At 38.4% G+C, this 17,394-nt stretch overlaps 1 protein-coding gene across 1 annotated transcript in view; it reads left to right on the top strand.

Annotated features, from left to right (window-relative positions):
* The window catches only part of LOC126334526 (uncharacterized), a 75,836-nt gene that overhangs the window by 27,824 nt on the left and 30,618 nt on the right, over positions 1 to 17,394 (top strand). Inside the window, exon 6 of the mRNA XM_049996876.1 lies at positions 4,590 to 4,686. Within this exon, the coding sequence (XP_049852833.1) occupies positions 4,590 to 4,686 (97 nt within the window). The remainder of the gene's footprint in view (positions 1 to 4,589; positions 4,687 to 17,394) is intronic.

Here is a 17,394-nt window from a genome sequence, read left to right on the forward strand (position 1 = left end):
ACAAGAGCTAATCATGTAATTAAGACTCTGTATGCACTTGAGGCTTCAAGTCACCTAGTACCAATATTAAACCATGGACAGTACCAGGATCGCCAGGATGCATCACTTGTTGCTTTTATTACAAGATCTAGACACTGACTTCACATCTCTGCCAGGTTTTGCAATAAAAAAAAACCTCTCATCAAGCTCAAGCTAAAAGATCTAGTGCGCCAACAATCTTAGAAACCTTGCAGACACAGTATGGAGAGACAGGGGGGCTATAGAGCTCTTAAAGCACTCAAGTCTGTGGAGTAAGGAGTAGGAACCTACTTTCTTCATACGGTGCAGAAATGATGTTTCCTGCAGTACATCACTGGAGATTAATCGAAAACTGTCAAAAATATATGTTAAAGAAAGTTAACTATCCAACCAACAAACATGTGAAGTGCTTATCTAGCAACAAATACACATTTAACATACATCATAGTAATTCAACTTTAAATTTTTTTAAGTTCAAATCGTCCTAGATAAAGACACCTCCAAAAAAACAGGCAGTTAACTGCATAAGGTGCAAAATTTAACTGTGTACTATGATTTACTGACCTGTGTCGCGACCTGCAGAATGTGGTGCTGACGGTAGGGTGGCGGCTGATGCAAGTGGGCAGCAGAAGTGGCAGGGAAGCTACTCCGACCGCAAATAGCTTGCCTGTGTGCTCGGTGAGCCACGGCAGTGGCACAGACGTATCACGCATTTTCCTTACATGCCTCGGCACACAACTTAGAGGTAGTGGGCAGCGACCAAAAAGCTGGGCTATATGCGACCGTCAAATGGGACCAGAGTGCATGCAAGTAAGCACATGTGCTGTGAGGCATGGCTCACTGTACTCAGCATGCACATGTTGGTGTGGTGCGCTGCGACAGGCAGGCAGTAGACTTTGCCCTGAGTGCTGTTATGTGCGGACGTGGGGTCTGGTGCAGCATAGTAGCTGACATGCTGGCAACATCCAGCTCATAGTGAAATAACAGCGGCAAGTTCTGACCAATCTCACAACATTGAACATGAAATGAAACTAAAGGGTCAGTTGATGGACCAAACGGTAGAAACAAATCCCACTTCTGACACCAATGTACATGGGCAGGGAAGCAGGAGAGGTTGTTACATACGGCTTATGACAACAGTGTACAGGAAGCCAAGCAGTCAGGACTTGTAAGTGGGCATTCATGGCCCTGTTAAATGAGAACAGAAAATCAGGTAAAAGAAAGAGAATATATTTCAGTGTACAGTATACAAGGGGGTGCACATAGGGTCTGAAGTTACCAGGTTTAGGCCAGTCTAGGAGGTCCAACAAGTAACTGAAATAGGGCAACAGAAGGGAGGGTGGTTCATGTTAATTGATGTTGCTGGCCAATCATGCAATGCATAGCCAGAGGCTTTGCCTCCCACGAAATATGTTTGTTCCACTCGACTTCTGGATTACAAGATAGAGAAGCAACTGTGTTCTGCACTGAAGAATGACCTGTATCCCAAGCCCACAACTAATTGAGATAGGGCAACGGAAGGGAGGCAGTTCACGTTAATTGCTGTTGGTGGCCAATCATGCAATGTGGAGCAGGAGGCTCTGCCTCCTACGAAAGACGTTTGTGTTGCTCGACTTCTGGGTCACAAGAGAGAGAGAAGAAACTGTGTTCTGCACTGAAGTGTGACCTGTATCAAACACACACCATTGGCTAAAATCCATGGTGTGAATTTGTTAGCAGTTTCAGAAGAGGGCTTAAGTCATATCTTGTCAGCAGCTTTACTTTAATTGGACAGAACTGCCTTGTCACATAGGCACAGCTGAAGTTGCTCTGGGAGAAAGTTTGTAGAGCTCTGACTGGGGCCTTTGAAATAAAATTTTTTAAACCAGTTCCTTAAAATATTCCTTGAGTGGCTGCCACCATGCACAGATTCATGTTTAACTGTTTCTGATGTGATTATGGCTGCATGGCAGGAGTTAACAGACTTCGAAGCAGAATGGTAGTTGGAGGTATACGCATGGGACATTCCATTTCAGAAATCATTAGGGAATTCAATATTCCAAGATCCCCAGTGTCAAAAGTGTGCTGAGAATATGAAATTACCTCTCACCACAGATAATTCAGTTGCCGACATCCTTCACTCAACGACCAAGAGAAGCAGCATTTGCGTAGAGTTATCAATGCCAACAGACGTGCAACACTGCATGAAATAGCTGCAGAAATCAATGTGTGACTTAAGATGAATGTATTCATTAGGGCAGTGTGGCGAATTTGGTGTTAATGGTTTGTGGCAGCAGACAACCAACATGAGTGCCTTTGCTATAACAGCATGACATTGCCTACAGTGCCTCTCCTTGGCTCGCGACCATAATGGTTCTAGATGACTGGAAAGCCATGGCCTTATCTGAAGAGTCCGGATTTCAGTGAGTAAGAGCTGATGGTAGGGTTTGTGTGAAGGCATGGACCCAGGTTGTGTCAACAAGTTACTGTGCACGCTGGTGGTGGCTCCATCATGGTGTGGGCTGGATCCTTTGATCCAACTGAACTGGTAGTTGATTGGAAATGGTTACATTTGGCAATCTGAAGGTCATTTGCAGCCATTCATGGATGGAATTTTTATGGATGACAATGCATAATGTCACCAAGCCACACTGGTTCAGGATTGATTTGAAGAACATTCTGGGCAATTCAGATGAATGATTAGGTCACCCAGACCGCACAGCATGGATCTGTCGAAAATTTATGGGACATAATCAAGAGATCAGTTCACATAAAAAATCCTGTATTGGTAACACTTTCACAATTGTGGATGGCTATAGATGCAGCAAGGGTCAACATTTCAGCAGGGGGCTTCCAATGAGTTGTTGAGTCCATGCCACATCGAATTGCTGCATTTCACCTGACAAAAGGAGGCCCAACACAATTTTAGGAGCTATCCCACAAGTTTCGTCACCTCAGTGTGTGGGAAAGCAAGCCTCAGTGGGAAGAGAGCAGACAACAGTGTTGTTATCTTTATTATCCATAATAGTATTAGACATTTTCAGTCAAACTACACAAATAAAATAAAGTTGCTGGTACAGTGCACTTTATGGGGTCATACTAATTTATCGATTTCATTCATTGTTGAGCTCCATGGGTATGGATTATATCATTTAGGAATGTGTCATCCATCCACTTTTTTATATATTTTTATTGATGCCAGTAAGTGTTTTGAGCTTTCGCCAATCTTTAATTGGCATTATACATGTTTAATCTCCAGTTAGTACATTGTTAAAAACATTGACTGCAGTTTGGATGCAGCAGCTGACTTTCTATTCTGCTTGGTGGCACTAATATAAATGTGAAATCTTGAGCAACAACAACACTTTTTCTTTGCATGTAGTATGAAACATTCTCCTGTCAGGATTATATGTGTGAAAAATTGGAGCAACAAGTGGAATAGGAGAAGGCCATCATCAGAATTAAAATTGCAGTCGATGTTTTTTAAAGTACCAATTGGAGATTAAATATGTATTACTCCATGTGAAGACGTGCAAAAGCACGTCGTGTGTATTGACTTATATCAAAATAAATGAAGTGGCTGGGTACTGTATTTATTAAAGTTATATTGAGTAGTATTGTCACACACTTTTTCCAACCATTTCTCACTAACATAGGTATCGTTCTAAAGAATGTGGGTGTCAGTACTAGATGACTGAGGGTTTGAATTGAGACATGATACTATCAATACATCAGTATCTTCTGAACTTTAAAGTGTGAGGCAGAACAGTTCCTCAAAGGAAACGCTCCATATAGGTGTCCAGCGAGGAGAAGTGGACATCATAAAGTCTGATGACTGTATTGAAATATGAAGAAAGCCCCTAGGAATGGATGGATCATATTACCAGCATGATTCATTACATTACTCACATGTCTTTGCCAAAACCTTCATGCTATTACAGAAGACACCTTGCAGCCTAATCACAGAAAAATCCCACCACCCACCACCACCACCACCACCACCACCACCACCTACTCCTGCCAGGTCAGGAACCTGAGGACACCCCATGGCTGATGAAAACTTAGGATCACTGTAACACTGAATTATTAAGGTAGTCTTGTTCGGAGGAAGAATGCAAATTCATCCACATGATGAAGTGGGAATAAGGGTAAAGTCAATTATATAGCGGAGTGTGCTTCACAAAATTTGGTGTAAAGTTTGATGAATATGATTTTCATGCTTTTAACATAAAGGGGGTGCACTTTTTAGACTGGACAATTTTTGTCATACAAGTGAAATTCCCTGTTGAAAAATTCAACCATTCTTTCAAAATCTGTTAAATTGTGTTATGTATTACAAGTAATATGGAGAAAACTGTTTTTGGATGTAATTTGTAAAGTAGACTTTGAATCAACTTATAAAATATCATGAAATTGAAAAGATGCAGTTGTAAGCAGGTATATAAAACAGCATTTATTTGCACAGGAACTCTGCAGTGGATAGGGTATAAACAGACTGTCTTTATCTTGTATCAATATGGTGCATGATCTACAATTTATTAATACATATCCTCCTCCTATTTGGAAGTCACGTTTGTTCCCATTTATTGCAGGGCTCTTCTGTTTGGAGGAGCAGGGAATTCTAAAGGCCCTTTGCTACTTTTCATGGGATCTGTTCTTCTGTGGGGTTATCCTATGTATCTACTGCGGGTAAATACTTCCTCCTACTTTCTGCTTCTGCACTGCATGAACTTAGTTTTCACAGTAAGAGCTACTATACTATATGAAGCAGGAAGAGAAGAAAGTTTGTGTATAGGTCCAATTGCGCATGTTTGCCAAACACACCCTATATGCATGTTGCATTCTCAGTACTATTATTTATGAAAAGGTTACTGGGCAGCCTAATAGAAATACTCATAAAGCAACATACTAGTTCTAGATTGTGTTATATGATCCAGAATGAACAAGATGTAGAGATGTTTTTAAAACAGAATGCAAGAAACACTACATAATATGTGGAACAATTCTGTATTTGTATACTTGTATGATAGCAGCCTGTATTACCAAAATTTATTTCACGCGTAAAACATGCCAATACAAACTAATTATTGGCACACAGTATAAACGCTTAACCTAGTGCGGGAAATTTTGCGGATGGCATGCACAGTCCAGGTAGTAGGACAGCTTATGTTATCAGCAAACATTTCTAATCACATGCTCAACTTTCCATATCTGTGGATGGAATATATGACTAGCTCCTAATTGCACAGTAATGCACTTAAATTCCATTGCTGCCATGCATCTTGAGAAGATCTGCCATGTTAACTTCTCCATGCTGTTATATTTTGAGTCTGATATGGATTTTTTGTAGTTACATTAAACAATTGAGGCTAAAGCGTGATTGAATCCAACAAATGTAGAAATTCAAATTGGTTGGTGTGACATCTTCTGGTAACACACGTTTAACAATAATGGAAATTCGTGGCTGGAACAATACGTAAAATGAGGGAAAGGCAAAGATTTCATTTCTTTTACAGTACACAGCGTGGTAAGTATACTTTGTAGTTATGTAAATTTTCTTACAGAACTGTAGTATCTGCTGCTAGTCAGCAGTTCTGAGCATCTTTTTCATGATTCTTCCATTTCCTAAAACTCGCCAGGCCTTTTTCTTTCCTCTTTCCTTCCCTTAACCCTCGTGCCAGGAGGATGAGCCACTGGCTCCAAAAGCTCATACATTTCCAGATCTTGTGTGTTTTCACCTGCCTTATTTCAGTGCATTATTGGAATGACTGGTTTAGATTAATGACTACTTGTCATCAGGTTTCCAAGAAGTGTTCTAACTGGGTCATCCCATGTCAAGTCACCTAGGCCATGACACTCATTATCTAGTTGTGAACTGAGATTTTGTGTACTGCCTTTTTTTTTATCTATCATGAACTTTTGCCAATTATTATTGATTTATTTGCATTCTGTTGGTAGCAATTGCTGGAAGTGTGATGCAATGTGCTACTTCAAAGCAAACTAAGGATTTGAAAATTGGCTGCAGCTTTTAAACAAAAATGGTATGCTGACAGTTTTTTCCCTGAATATCCTTTCAGACATGTCATTTCTGAAAACGTTATAACTATCCAATTAAATTTTTGTAAATTAATGTTTTCTAATTTTATTGTTAAATTAGAAAAAATATTTTGGACAACTCCCCCCCCCCCCCCCTCCTCCTCCTCTTCTGGAAAACAATGAAAAAGTTAGAAAGTGATCTACAAATAAACAAGTTTCATCACACATAAAACCTGTTTTGAGAAACGAATGGCACTATAGGGCAACTTGTACATTACATGAGATATGAACACTTTCTTACCTCTGCCATAACCAAATTAACTCAGTGTAAAAATACATAGCATTTTGTTTATAATACTTAAGCATTTTGTTAAAAGCTAATATTGTCAACACTGCACAAAATGCTGGTGCCACAATTTGCATAAAAGTTGATTCAGAACGACACGTGACGAAACACTTTAATGCAGGCCAATAGAGTGACGAGGATAGCCCTTGAGAATGCATGAACCTTACTGTAAAATCTCCTTCTTAATTCACCTTCTCAACAATTCTCAAATACCATGAACAGTCATATGCAAATGCAAAATAGCAGTTGGGCTGCACACTATGTTCTGGCATTAGTGGTGGAAGTGCATCTGAGAAATCCTGTACGATACTAAAATCCGTGTCACAGCTCAGCCTTTTTGCTTCAATCATGGTTGGTGATATTTGTACAATGTGATGCATAGATCATGTTCCAGGAATTGTTTTTGCACTTGTGAAGTGCTGAGAAAGATGTCTGACTTGTACCATTTCATCTTTTGAAAAAAAGAGAACTGAAATGCCTTGCAGGTTCTCACGACAAAATTCAAATACCTGTGAAGCTGTAAGCATTTGATCCCTATAAACTCTTCGTAAACTTGTTTTTGTGACAAGTCTTTTAACAGTGCCACCAGTACCATCACAGGGAGATTTGCCACGGCCGGTAGCAAAAAAGGACCAGCTGCACTCTATGTTGAAGTCATGTTCATGCTAGCAGATATTTCTGAAATTCTTACAAGTTTTATATTGTGCAGCACAACTATCAGTGAAATATTCAACATATGCAAGATGAATGTCTCGAAATTCACACTTTAAAAAAATTCAGTACAGTCGTCAGAGTCTGGTACACCAAGGCAATCTCATGTTCTACATCATCACAAACAATACAAATACTTTTTGCATGCCACTGTTTGTGCTTTTTGTAATATATATATATATATTGACAGTGTGAAAAGTGCAGCTGCCATTGTTCCAATGGTACCCCTGTACTTCATCTTGAACAACGAAATTGAGATTTTCACTTAAATCCATTAAATTTAACACCGATCCTTCATCAAGGATTTCCTCCTTAATTTTCAGATAATCATATTGTGACTGAGAAAGTGTATGGAATGAGTTTTTCAATTTTCTTAATAAGTGTCACAGAATTCTGATAGAGAAGTGATTTTAACACTTGAAGTCATTCTATCAGTTGATTCCCATTGACTGTACTGAACCATCTCATCAGGTTCATAGTCTTTTATTTCATTTTCTAAGTGGGTTTGAAGCAATGAACTGGTGGGGAATTTTTCAAAGATGAAGCACACAGGCTCAGTTATTTATATCACATGTTGTTATTTTAATTAGATGCACACGCGCACACACACATACGTGGTCGAAGAGAAGCAAATTTTGAGAATCCTACTTTGTCTTCAGGATACTTTCTTTATAGAGAGAATACAGTTTGGTTGAATTACTTAAGATGCTTTCATCCATAGGAATTTTTGCTGGTGCTCACTTTTCTTTCCCAGGTATTATTCCTGTGTTTTCATCATCCAAATAAAAACTCTTTACTTTTTGCACTGTACCATGTGGCAATGTCTTTCCTCTTTTCTGCTCAGCCATCAATAAAACACCCTTTTCCATTAAAAGAGCTCTTGCTTGTCATACCAGATATTCAGAAACCTGATGATTGGAACTGGCTTTCTGCCGAGACCAAGTTAGCGGCACAAGAGCAAGTAACAGAATTTTTTCACGATTTGCATATTTAATTTTATGTTTGATTTTGTCCATGAGGTCATCATGTTTTGCTTTTTCTTCCAGTTCTGTTAAATCATTGTCAGGGATAGTGCTTGCATCAGCACCCAGCTCAACTTGACATGTATGTGAAATCTTAGTTTTCAGAGCCCCAGCTGCTGCATACCGACTATGCCGTGAAACTGAATGTAGCTTTGCAGGAGATCCTCCTGAGGTAGTTAAACTAGTGCTGAGCACAGATTTTTCAGGAATCTGCACCTTCACGTTACTGTCATTTATATAGTCTGGTGGTGATCATCACTTGCTTGTTTTTCATTAATAAGTTTGATACAGGTTGGGCACATTTTCTCCCCAGGAATAACAATAAAGCCTCTCATTTGGAAGGTTTTTTCCTTTTCTAAACTAATTTCACGTAATCCAGATGAAAGATCCTTTACGGCACTTGAAAGGATCACAGCAAATTTTCTTATGTAGAGAGAATCTATGCAGGTACCTGTATTTGTATTTAACACACACACGTGAAACATGTAAATCATGGTATGAATGACTGTTGCTTCGCCATAATAAAAGTTCTTGTTCTTCACTGGTCAGTTCATTCACACACATCAGGGCATTATCACATATCTTGCACATACTGTCCAAGAAAACACTGCACACTGCCTATTTGTACTTTGCATACTGCTTCAGTCATAAAACCAATATTTATCGTAAATAATTCAGATGATTGGTGTAACATAAAAAGTAATTAAATAATGAAAAATCAATCTATTCCATTGACTCATTGCAAAAGCATTTCACATTATTATTGTAACATTAGGGGACTTATTTTTGTTTTGTAATGAATAGTTAAAAACCGTGACAGTTGAATTTATAACCAATAATTGACTCTGAGTACAACTCGGAACTGCATGCTCAGTGAATACGACTCGAAACAAAGGAACTGAATGATTCAATACATGTAATGGCAATAAAACAGTGTTCTCAGATATGATTTGTTCCTAGGTGAAATCCAGTATAGCCAACTTCAGCAATTTAGCGGTGACGTGGTAGCCATGAATTAGCAACTTCAATATTTCTTCTACAGTAATGTTTTTTTTTTTCCCCCCCTCGCTCTCCACACTTCCTATTATTTCTACAAACTGATTACTTTTGTGTGACAATGGAGTATTGTAAATATTTTTAAGGTATCTGAGGGCAATACCTTTAAAAATTATAGTGTCCATGCATAGATTTTGTTTAAAAGAAATTATTTACAATTTTTTTCTGCAATGTAGATGATGGATATTCACTACAAGAAGCACGGCTATAAAATATAAACTTTACTCTTTAATTAAAAAGGAAAAATAAAGCTTCCATCGCAAAAACTGTGGAAATTATTGCATTTTTAAATTATAAAGGAGCTCGTCTGTGAAAGCTTGAATTCCTGAATCTATACAACTTATTTTTATCATAAGTGAAAAAGTAAATGACATGCAACATTTAAATTTTGGAAATGTGAATATATCTAGGTAAACATCCACTACCCAAAATTTCTGGATTTGGCGTGGAAAGACCCAACTGCATTAATATTGCAGTGGTCCTAATAAACATTTGAGTTTCCTCTCCTGTAGCAATTTCATCATCTCTGGGCAGTATTTATTAATAATGCAAACTAAGCATTAGACTCTGAATGTGTATACCAGTTTATATGTCTGAAAAACTGAGTCAGTATCCCATCATGATGAATGCATGTAAGATTTTACAGGAAGTTGATAACATTATGAAAGTATGTAGTGCAATCACAATGCTAATTTGTGTATCGCAGTAACAACTGATGATAATGCTTGTCTTAGTTAAGTGGTATGCTGCTGTCTCTGCTCTTTTAAATAATGTAGGTTGATTTTGTTTCCATTCTCCCCATTGTGGCCTGGTTAATTTGTTGTACAATATTATTCAGCAGGCACAACTTAGTTTGCTTTTATTTTTTCATGTTTATTGCTCTTAGATGGGGCTGTTGCTATGGTAATTTTTTGCCCCTCCATGAATCCGGCACCTTCTTATATTTGTGTGTCTCAACAGTACAGGTAGTCAACACCATACGTCCAACCACGTCAGGAAGGACCACATTAATATATGATTCTGAGGGAGGGGCAACAGCCTTTCAAGTAAATGCAGGGGCAACAGTCTGGACAATGGACTCTTCTGACCTTGTGACATTAGGCAACATGGTTTTGCGATTTTGGTACTGTGAATGGCTGAAAGTAGGTGCAGCCTTTATTTTCCAGAGAAAATGCAGCTCTGTTGGAGCTTCAGTGTAATGATGGTGGAATTCTCCTGGGTAAAAATATTCCAGAGGGAGAACATTTCCCATTCAGATCCTCAGGCTGCAGCTTTCAGGAGGACGTTATCATAAGCATCAACAAATATCTGTATTGGTCTAAGCATGAAGTGGTAGATCTCTTAGTTGGGTAGGTAGGCTAGAGAATTTGAAGAGAGATACAGATAGATTGAAGTTATAGTGGGAACCAGTGAAGTGAGGTGAGGTGACAGGATGAACAGAATTTCTAGTCAGGTGAGTAAAGGTTTACTGACATAATCAAATAAGGGAGACATTGGAGAAAGTGGTTGAAGAATATTAGAATACTGTGCTGCACATGTTAGCCCTGTAATTAGCCATATTTGTAATTTTTCCTTAGGAATGGTCAGTTTCCTGAACAATTAAAGTTCTCAGTAGTAAAGCAGCTTTATAAAAGGGGAGAAAGGGATAATGTAGATAATTTTAGGCCTATTTCTATGCCATCAGTGTTTGCTAAAGTTATTGAAAAGGCTGTGTATGTAAGCATAATTGATCATTTTATATCACATGATTTGCTATCAAATGTAGTTCGGCCGTAGAAGTCATTTAACAACTGAGAATGCTGTATTCTCCTTTCTCTGTGAGGTACTGGATGGGTTAAACAAAAGATTTTGGCACTAGGCATATTTTTCATGTAACTAAGACATCTGGTTGTGTTGATCACAAAATATTTCTCCAGAAGTTGGACCATTACAGAATATGGGGAGTTGCTCACGATTGGTTCACCTCTTACTTTAGCAACAGACAGCAAAAGGTCATTATTCACAGTGTTGAGGGTGGCTGTGATGTGGGGTATAGTCAAGTGGAGGGTGCCCCAGGGATCAGTGTTGTGGCCAGTCCTGTTCCTCTAGTATTACGAGTAACTCTAAAATATTTCTATTTGCTGACAACACTAGCTTGGTAGTAAAGGATGTTGCGTGCAACATTGGCTCTGTTTCAAATAGTGCAGTTCATGGCAGACATTTTAATTTCACAGGATGGGCATATGATTACTGAAAATGAACAGTTCAAATTTCTAGGTGTTCCGATAGATAGTAAACTGTCATGGAAAGTGCGCATTCAGGATCTTGTTCAAAGACTTAATGCTCCCATGTTTACTATCCAAACAGTATCTGAACTGGGTGATCGTTCAACATGAAAACTAGTCTACGAGGCATGTTTTTTAAGTAAGTACCGTTTTGAAATTAAAACAAAACATACTAAGATATCTCAATAATGTTTTTATATGAAAGCCTGCACCTTGATCTACTTTTCTACATAATTTCCATCAATATTGAGGCACTTATGATGTACCAGTTTCTGAATACCCTCCTCACAGAAGTTTGCCCCCCCCCCCCCACCCCCGCCCCCCGACTTGTTAACCACTGCATCACCACTGTTTTGACTTCATCGTCTTAAAGACACTGACCACCCAGGTGTTTCTTAAAGTGCAGGAACAGATGATAGTCATTTGGAGCAAGATCGGGGCTGCACAGAGGATGATCTAGAGTTTCCCATCGAAAAGATGTGATTAGATTTTTGGTCTGATTCGCTACATGTGGACGGGCTTTGTCTTGCAGCAAAACAATGCCCTTGCTCAACTTCCATGGACTGTTGCTTTGATTCTGGTGTGACATAGGCCACCCATGTTTCATCGCCCGTAACAATTTGGCTTAAGAAATCATCACCGTCGTTGTAGTACCACTCAAGGAAAGTCAATGCCCTGTCTAAACATTTGGTTTTGTGCACATCCGTCAACATTTTCGATACCCAATGTGCGGACAATTTTCGGTACTTCAAGTGCTCGGTCACAATGGAATACGAAACACTACGAGAAACATTAGGAAAGCCATCCCGCAAGGAGGAAATCGTAAAGCGTTTGTTTTCTCTCACCTTATTGTCCACTTCCTGCACCAAACTTTCATCAACAACCAAAGGACGCCCACTCTGATGTTCATCATGCATATTTGTGCGGCCATTTTTAAATGCTCTCACCCTCTTTCTTACTATTCCATCACTTTTAATGTTTTCTCCATAAACCGCACAGATCTCACGATGAATATTGATTGCTTTTAGGCCTTCAGCACTAAGAAATGTCATAACAGTCCGTACTTCACAGTCGGCGGGACTCGTGATTATCGGAGGCATTTTAAACACTCAGTACACAATGTAATCAAGGAAGAATCAGACTGTAATGGCGTTAGTGGGGAGATTAAGGTACAAGCTTTCATGTAAAAATACAATTATTGAGATCTTAGCATGTCTTTTTTTTTTAATTTCAAAACAGTACTTACTTGAAAAACACGCCTTGTACTTTACTGATTTTCATTCGCTTATGTCGTATGGTATTATATTTTGGGGTAACTCTTCCCATTCTAAAAGGATATTTTTGGTTCAGAAACGTGTGGTTCGGGCAATAAGTGGTGTAAGTTCATGAACCTCTTGTCGACTCCTGTTCACGAGTCTGGGTATTTTGGCATTGGTCTCTCAATATGCATATTCCTTACTGTCATTTCTTGTTAACAATATTAGCTTATCCCCAAGAATAAGCAGCTTTCACTCAGTTAATACTCGGCAGAAATCAATCCTGCATTTGGATTGGACTTCCTTAACTCTTGCGCAGAAAGTTGTGCAGTATACTGCTGCATCCATTTTCAATAAGCTACCATTCAAATTAAGTCTTAGCAGTAATCCACGCGCTTCCAAATCGAAACTGAAGATTTTCCTCATGGGTCAATCATATTCTGTTGAGGAGTTCCTTGAAAAATTAAGCTGATTCTTGTTGTATTGTTGATTGTGTTTACTCAAACGTATGGCTTGACTTATTTCAGGTTCTTGAACATTTTATTTTTGTCTGTTATTCCTTTTATGTTGTAATTTCATGTACTGACATGTTCCATGACCTTTGAGATTAGCTCCTCAATTTGGTCCTATGGAACTCAACATGTAAATAAAAAAAATAGGGCTGTTCGTAGTATTTCTTCAAAATTCGTGTGAACTCATTATCATAATAGAAAGAGGAACAAAGCCAAAACGCACCATAGTAGTAAAAGTATATTTGCCTACTACCTCTGCACATAATTAAGATTGAGAAGCTCAGTCAAAAGACTACTTTGATTTGGCAAGGAAATAGAAACTTTAATTGCGGTAGAATTCTCCAGTAGGTGAAAGAAGGAAAGGAAGAATAGTAGGAGAACATGGACTGGGGAAAATGAGTGAATGAGGAAGCCACCTAGTACAATTTTGCACAGAGTGCAATGTAATCTTTTCTGACATTTGCTTTAAGAACCCTGAGAAAAGAATTATATGTGAAACGCCATAAGGTTTTGGTTAGACTAAATAATGGTAAAACATAAATTGCAAGATTTCCAGTAGCAGATGTAGATTCTGACTGTTATTTATTGGTAATAAACTGCAGAATAAGAATGATGCAACTATAGAGAGATAGGCCAATAAGCAGATGAGACCTGGATAAATTGAAATAATCAGAAGTTGTTGGGGATTTCAAAGCAAACATTCTACTATCTGAAACAGGAGAAAGGAACACATTATAAGACATTGGGTACCTCTGCAAGGAAAATAGTGAAGACAGCAAAGGATCAAATTAAAAAAAAAAAAGAAAAAAAAAAGACAAGGTCCAGCAGAAATCCTTGGATAAGACAGAAGAATGATGATGTATGGAACAGAATTGAGGAGAAAAGAAATTTATGACAACGTGTGTAAAAGAAGGGAATAGTTGATAGAACACATCCTGAGCCATTGCAGAATATCAGTTTGGAAATAGAGGGAAAAAACTGTAGAGAATTGAGTACAGTAAGTAAAGGTCGAGTGGAGGCAGTTTATAGTACTTACGCAGAGATGAACTACTTACACAGGATAAGCAAGTGGGGAGAGCTGCATTAAACCTGTCTTTTGACTGAAGGCTACAGTAATAGCATAAAGTTACAAAATGTTGATGGAATCCCTTAATTTTCCATTGTTAGTTAGCATTGCAATATTAGAGGCCCCTGTTTTCGTTTCTTATTTTGTTGGTTTTTAATTTTGATAAAACAATTATACCAGTTAGATACACCTAAACATTAATCTACACTTAACACTGGTGTCTCCATGGTCTCCTCCTTTCTCTGTTCTATCCTACGCCCCTCTTCTCTACCCCCAAACCTCTAATTTTATTGTTTTTTCTCCTTTTGGTTTGCTTCTTTCATTTCCTCTTTCAGTGTGGCTCCAGATTTCACACCTTTTTACTTTTCCAGACTCCTTTTGGGGATGGTTTTACCCCGAGACCTGTTTGCATGATGAAAAAGTTACTGACCGTGTAGCTTGGTCCGTTTACTCCCCAGCACAAACAACCATCCAAACTAATTTTGTCATGTACCACATAAAATTTGCACTGGTGCGAACTAGGCAGACTCACATCTCTATCTGTCTCTACCTCCTCCAATCATCCCTTTTCCTTCCCTTCCCCCATTCACAGACTACGCCTGAAAACTCCACACCCAGTCATGGTGTGCTGCGCGCGTGACACACACACACACACACACACAGAGAGAATATATATATATATATATATATATATATATATATATATATATATATATATTAAAAACAAAGATTCCAAGACTTACCAAGCGGGAAAGCGCCGGCAGACGGGCACATGAACAAAACACACAAACACACACACAGAATTACGAGCTTTCGCAACTGGCAGTTGCTTCGTCAGGAAAGAGGGAAGGAGAGGGAAAAATGAAAGGATGTGGGTCTTACTTTCTCTTTTTCCCTTAAAACCCACATCCTTTCATTTTTCCCTCTCCTTCCCTCTTTCCTGACGAAGCAACTGCCAGTTGCGAAAGCTCGTAATTCTGTGTGTGTGTTTTGTTCATGTGCCTGTCTGCCGGCGCTTTCCCGCTTGGTAAGTCTTGGAATCTTTGTTTTTAATATATTTTTCCCATGTGGAAGTTTCTTTCTGTTTTATTTACATCGTCATATATATATATATATGGAGGTATGGGGGGGGGGGGGAGTCAGCGGCATTTGAAAAGATAACTAATTGGAAAGTCATTTTCATAACGAAAAATTTAATAGGGGATATCACACCCTTAGTTGCAACACATGCTTTTCTGTGATTTTGTGTACACTTTGTAAGGTGGTGGAAGAGTGCTATTGAAAAAAGGCTGTGTGGAGACCTGGACTAGTTCTTGATAGCAACTGATGGCCAGCAGTTTGTCTACACTCTATGAACCATGTTACTGTCAAAGGTGGAGGGTATGTCATGTGCCACTGTCACTACTTCTCTGTCATGTTCCAGTCACAAACAGTGTACAGAAACAAAGACTGTTGGTAATCCTCTATATGAGTTTTAACCTCTTTGGTTTTACCTTCATAGTCTTTTTGCAAGGTATGTCTAGGACAAATCGATATATTGATTTACTCTTCTAGGAATGTCTGTTCTTGGAATTCTAACAGCAAGCCACTCCATGATGACAGCATCTCTCTTAGAGTGTCTGTCGTTGACGTTTGACGAGTATCTTTTGTTCTTATCAAATAAAGTATGATAAGATGTGCTCCTTTTCCTTGGGTCTTCCGTATTTCCTTTGTTAATCCTACTTTATATGAGTCCCAGACTGAACTTCCAATATTACCCATTAGATCATTTATGTACAGTGAAACCCCACTTTTTCAAGGAACTTCAAAAGAATGGTGTAAAATAGGGGAAAATGTAAAATGTAAAATGTAAAATGTAAGCTGTAAAAGTAATGTATAGGATACCCCCCTTGAATTTTTTGCACTTTATGTATGATATATGTACATAATAGGCATCAAAAGACTTCTCAGAGACTCTTTTTATTATCTAATAAAAACCACTAATGTAACTGGAAAGTAGAAACATTTGAATTAATTCCAAACATCATAATCATTGTTTTCGGAAAGCCTGCAGCTGTCATTTGTTATTTAAATAATGAAATACTGCAGTGGTTACGTATTTTTTAATGCTTAACAACGCATTTCGAGAATTTTTTTTCTTTATCAAGTGCAAATATGTTCATAAGTATTTTGTGTGATGTTTGAATATGTTTTATTCTGCCTCTCATGCACTGCAGTCATCTTTCTGAGGTTATCAAGTACTGTATCTCCTCAGTTATGTAGAAAACCATACACACGTAATATATCACTCTCACTGTTTGAGTAACATCTCAAAATGAAAATATTGCATCTGACAATGAGAATAAATTTCTGAAGCATGTTTTGCTCAGGGGGAGAAAAAAAGCATTGTGTTTAAACTAAAAACATTTGAGCAACACAAAGTGAATGACGCTGCAAGAGGCCAAATGCCAAATCACGCTAAATATGGATCGAACTAACCTAGTTACTCCCATCAGCCATCACGCCAAGTAGTGCATGGCAGCGGTGGGAGATACGACACAAATTGTTCCAACTTTTACACGTTAACCATTTCAAATCCACTGAGTAGAGTGCCCTGGTGTCAAGAAACTGAACCATGTAATATTTGAAAACAGTACTGGATGGCCAACATCATGCCAGTGTCATTTTTTTCTCGATGAATCTTTTTTCGTAATGATCAAATTGCAGGAAAATTATAAATATGTTGACACAAAATTGGGTGGAAATTAATATTGTGGACATAGGAAGTTTGACGGGAATGATAAAAAATGTTGTAAACCACGGGAAAAATGTTAACTCCAGAAACATAAAAGTGGGGTTATACTGTATATCGCAAATACATCCCAGATGTGTAGCATAGGATTGAGGTTTGGAGACTTCACTGGCTAGTATGTGTGGCTGATGCCTTAGTTTGTAAGAAATTCATCCATTAGAGTAGTTTTGGTCAACTGCGTTTATGAAAAAGCTTCATATGATTGAAGAACCTCGTCCCTGTACAAGTGGGTATGAATAGTAGTCCCCTATCCATCAATGAAAGTGTTCTATTCCATACGCTAAATCAAAAAAAAAAAGGCTACCATCACCTAATGGGATGCAGGAATTGGCAAAAA

Source organism: Schistocerca gregaria, chromosome 2 (genome assembly GCF_023897955.1).
Source record: "Schistocerca gregaria isolate iqSchGreg1 chromosome 2, iqSchGreg1.2, whole genome shotgun sequence".
Taxonomy (NCBI): Eukaryota; Metazoa; Arthropoda; class Insecta; order Orthoptera; family Acrididae; genus Schistocerca; species Schistocerca gregaria.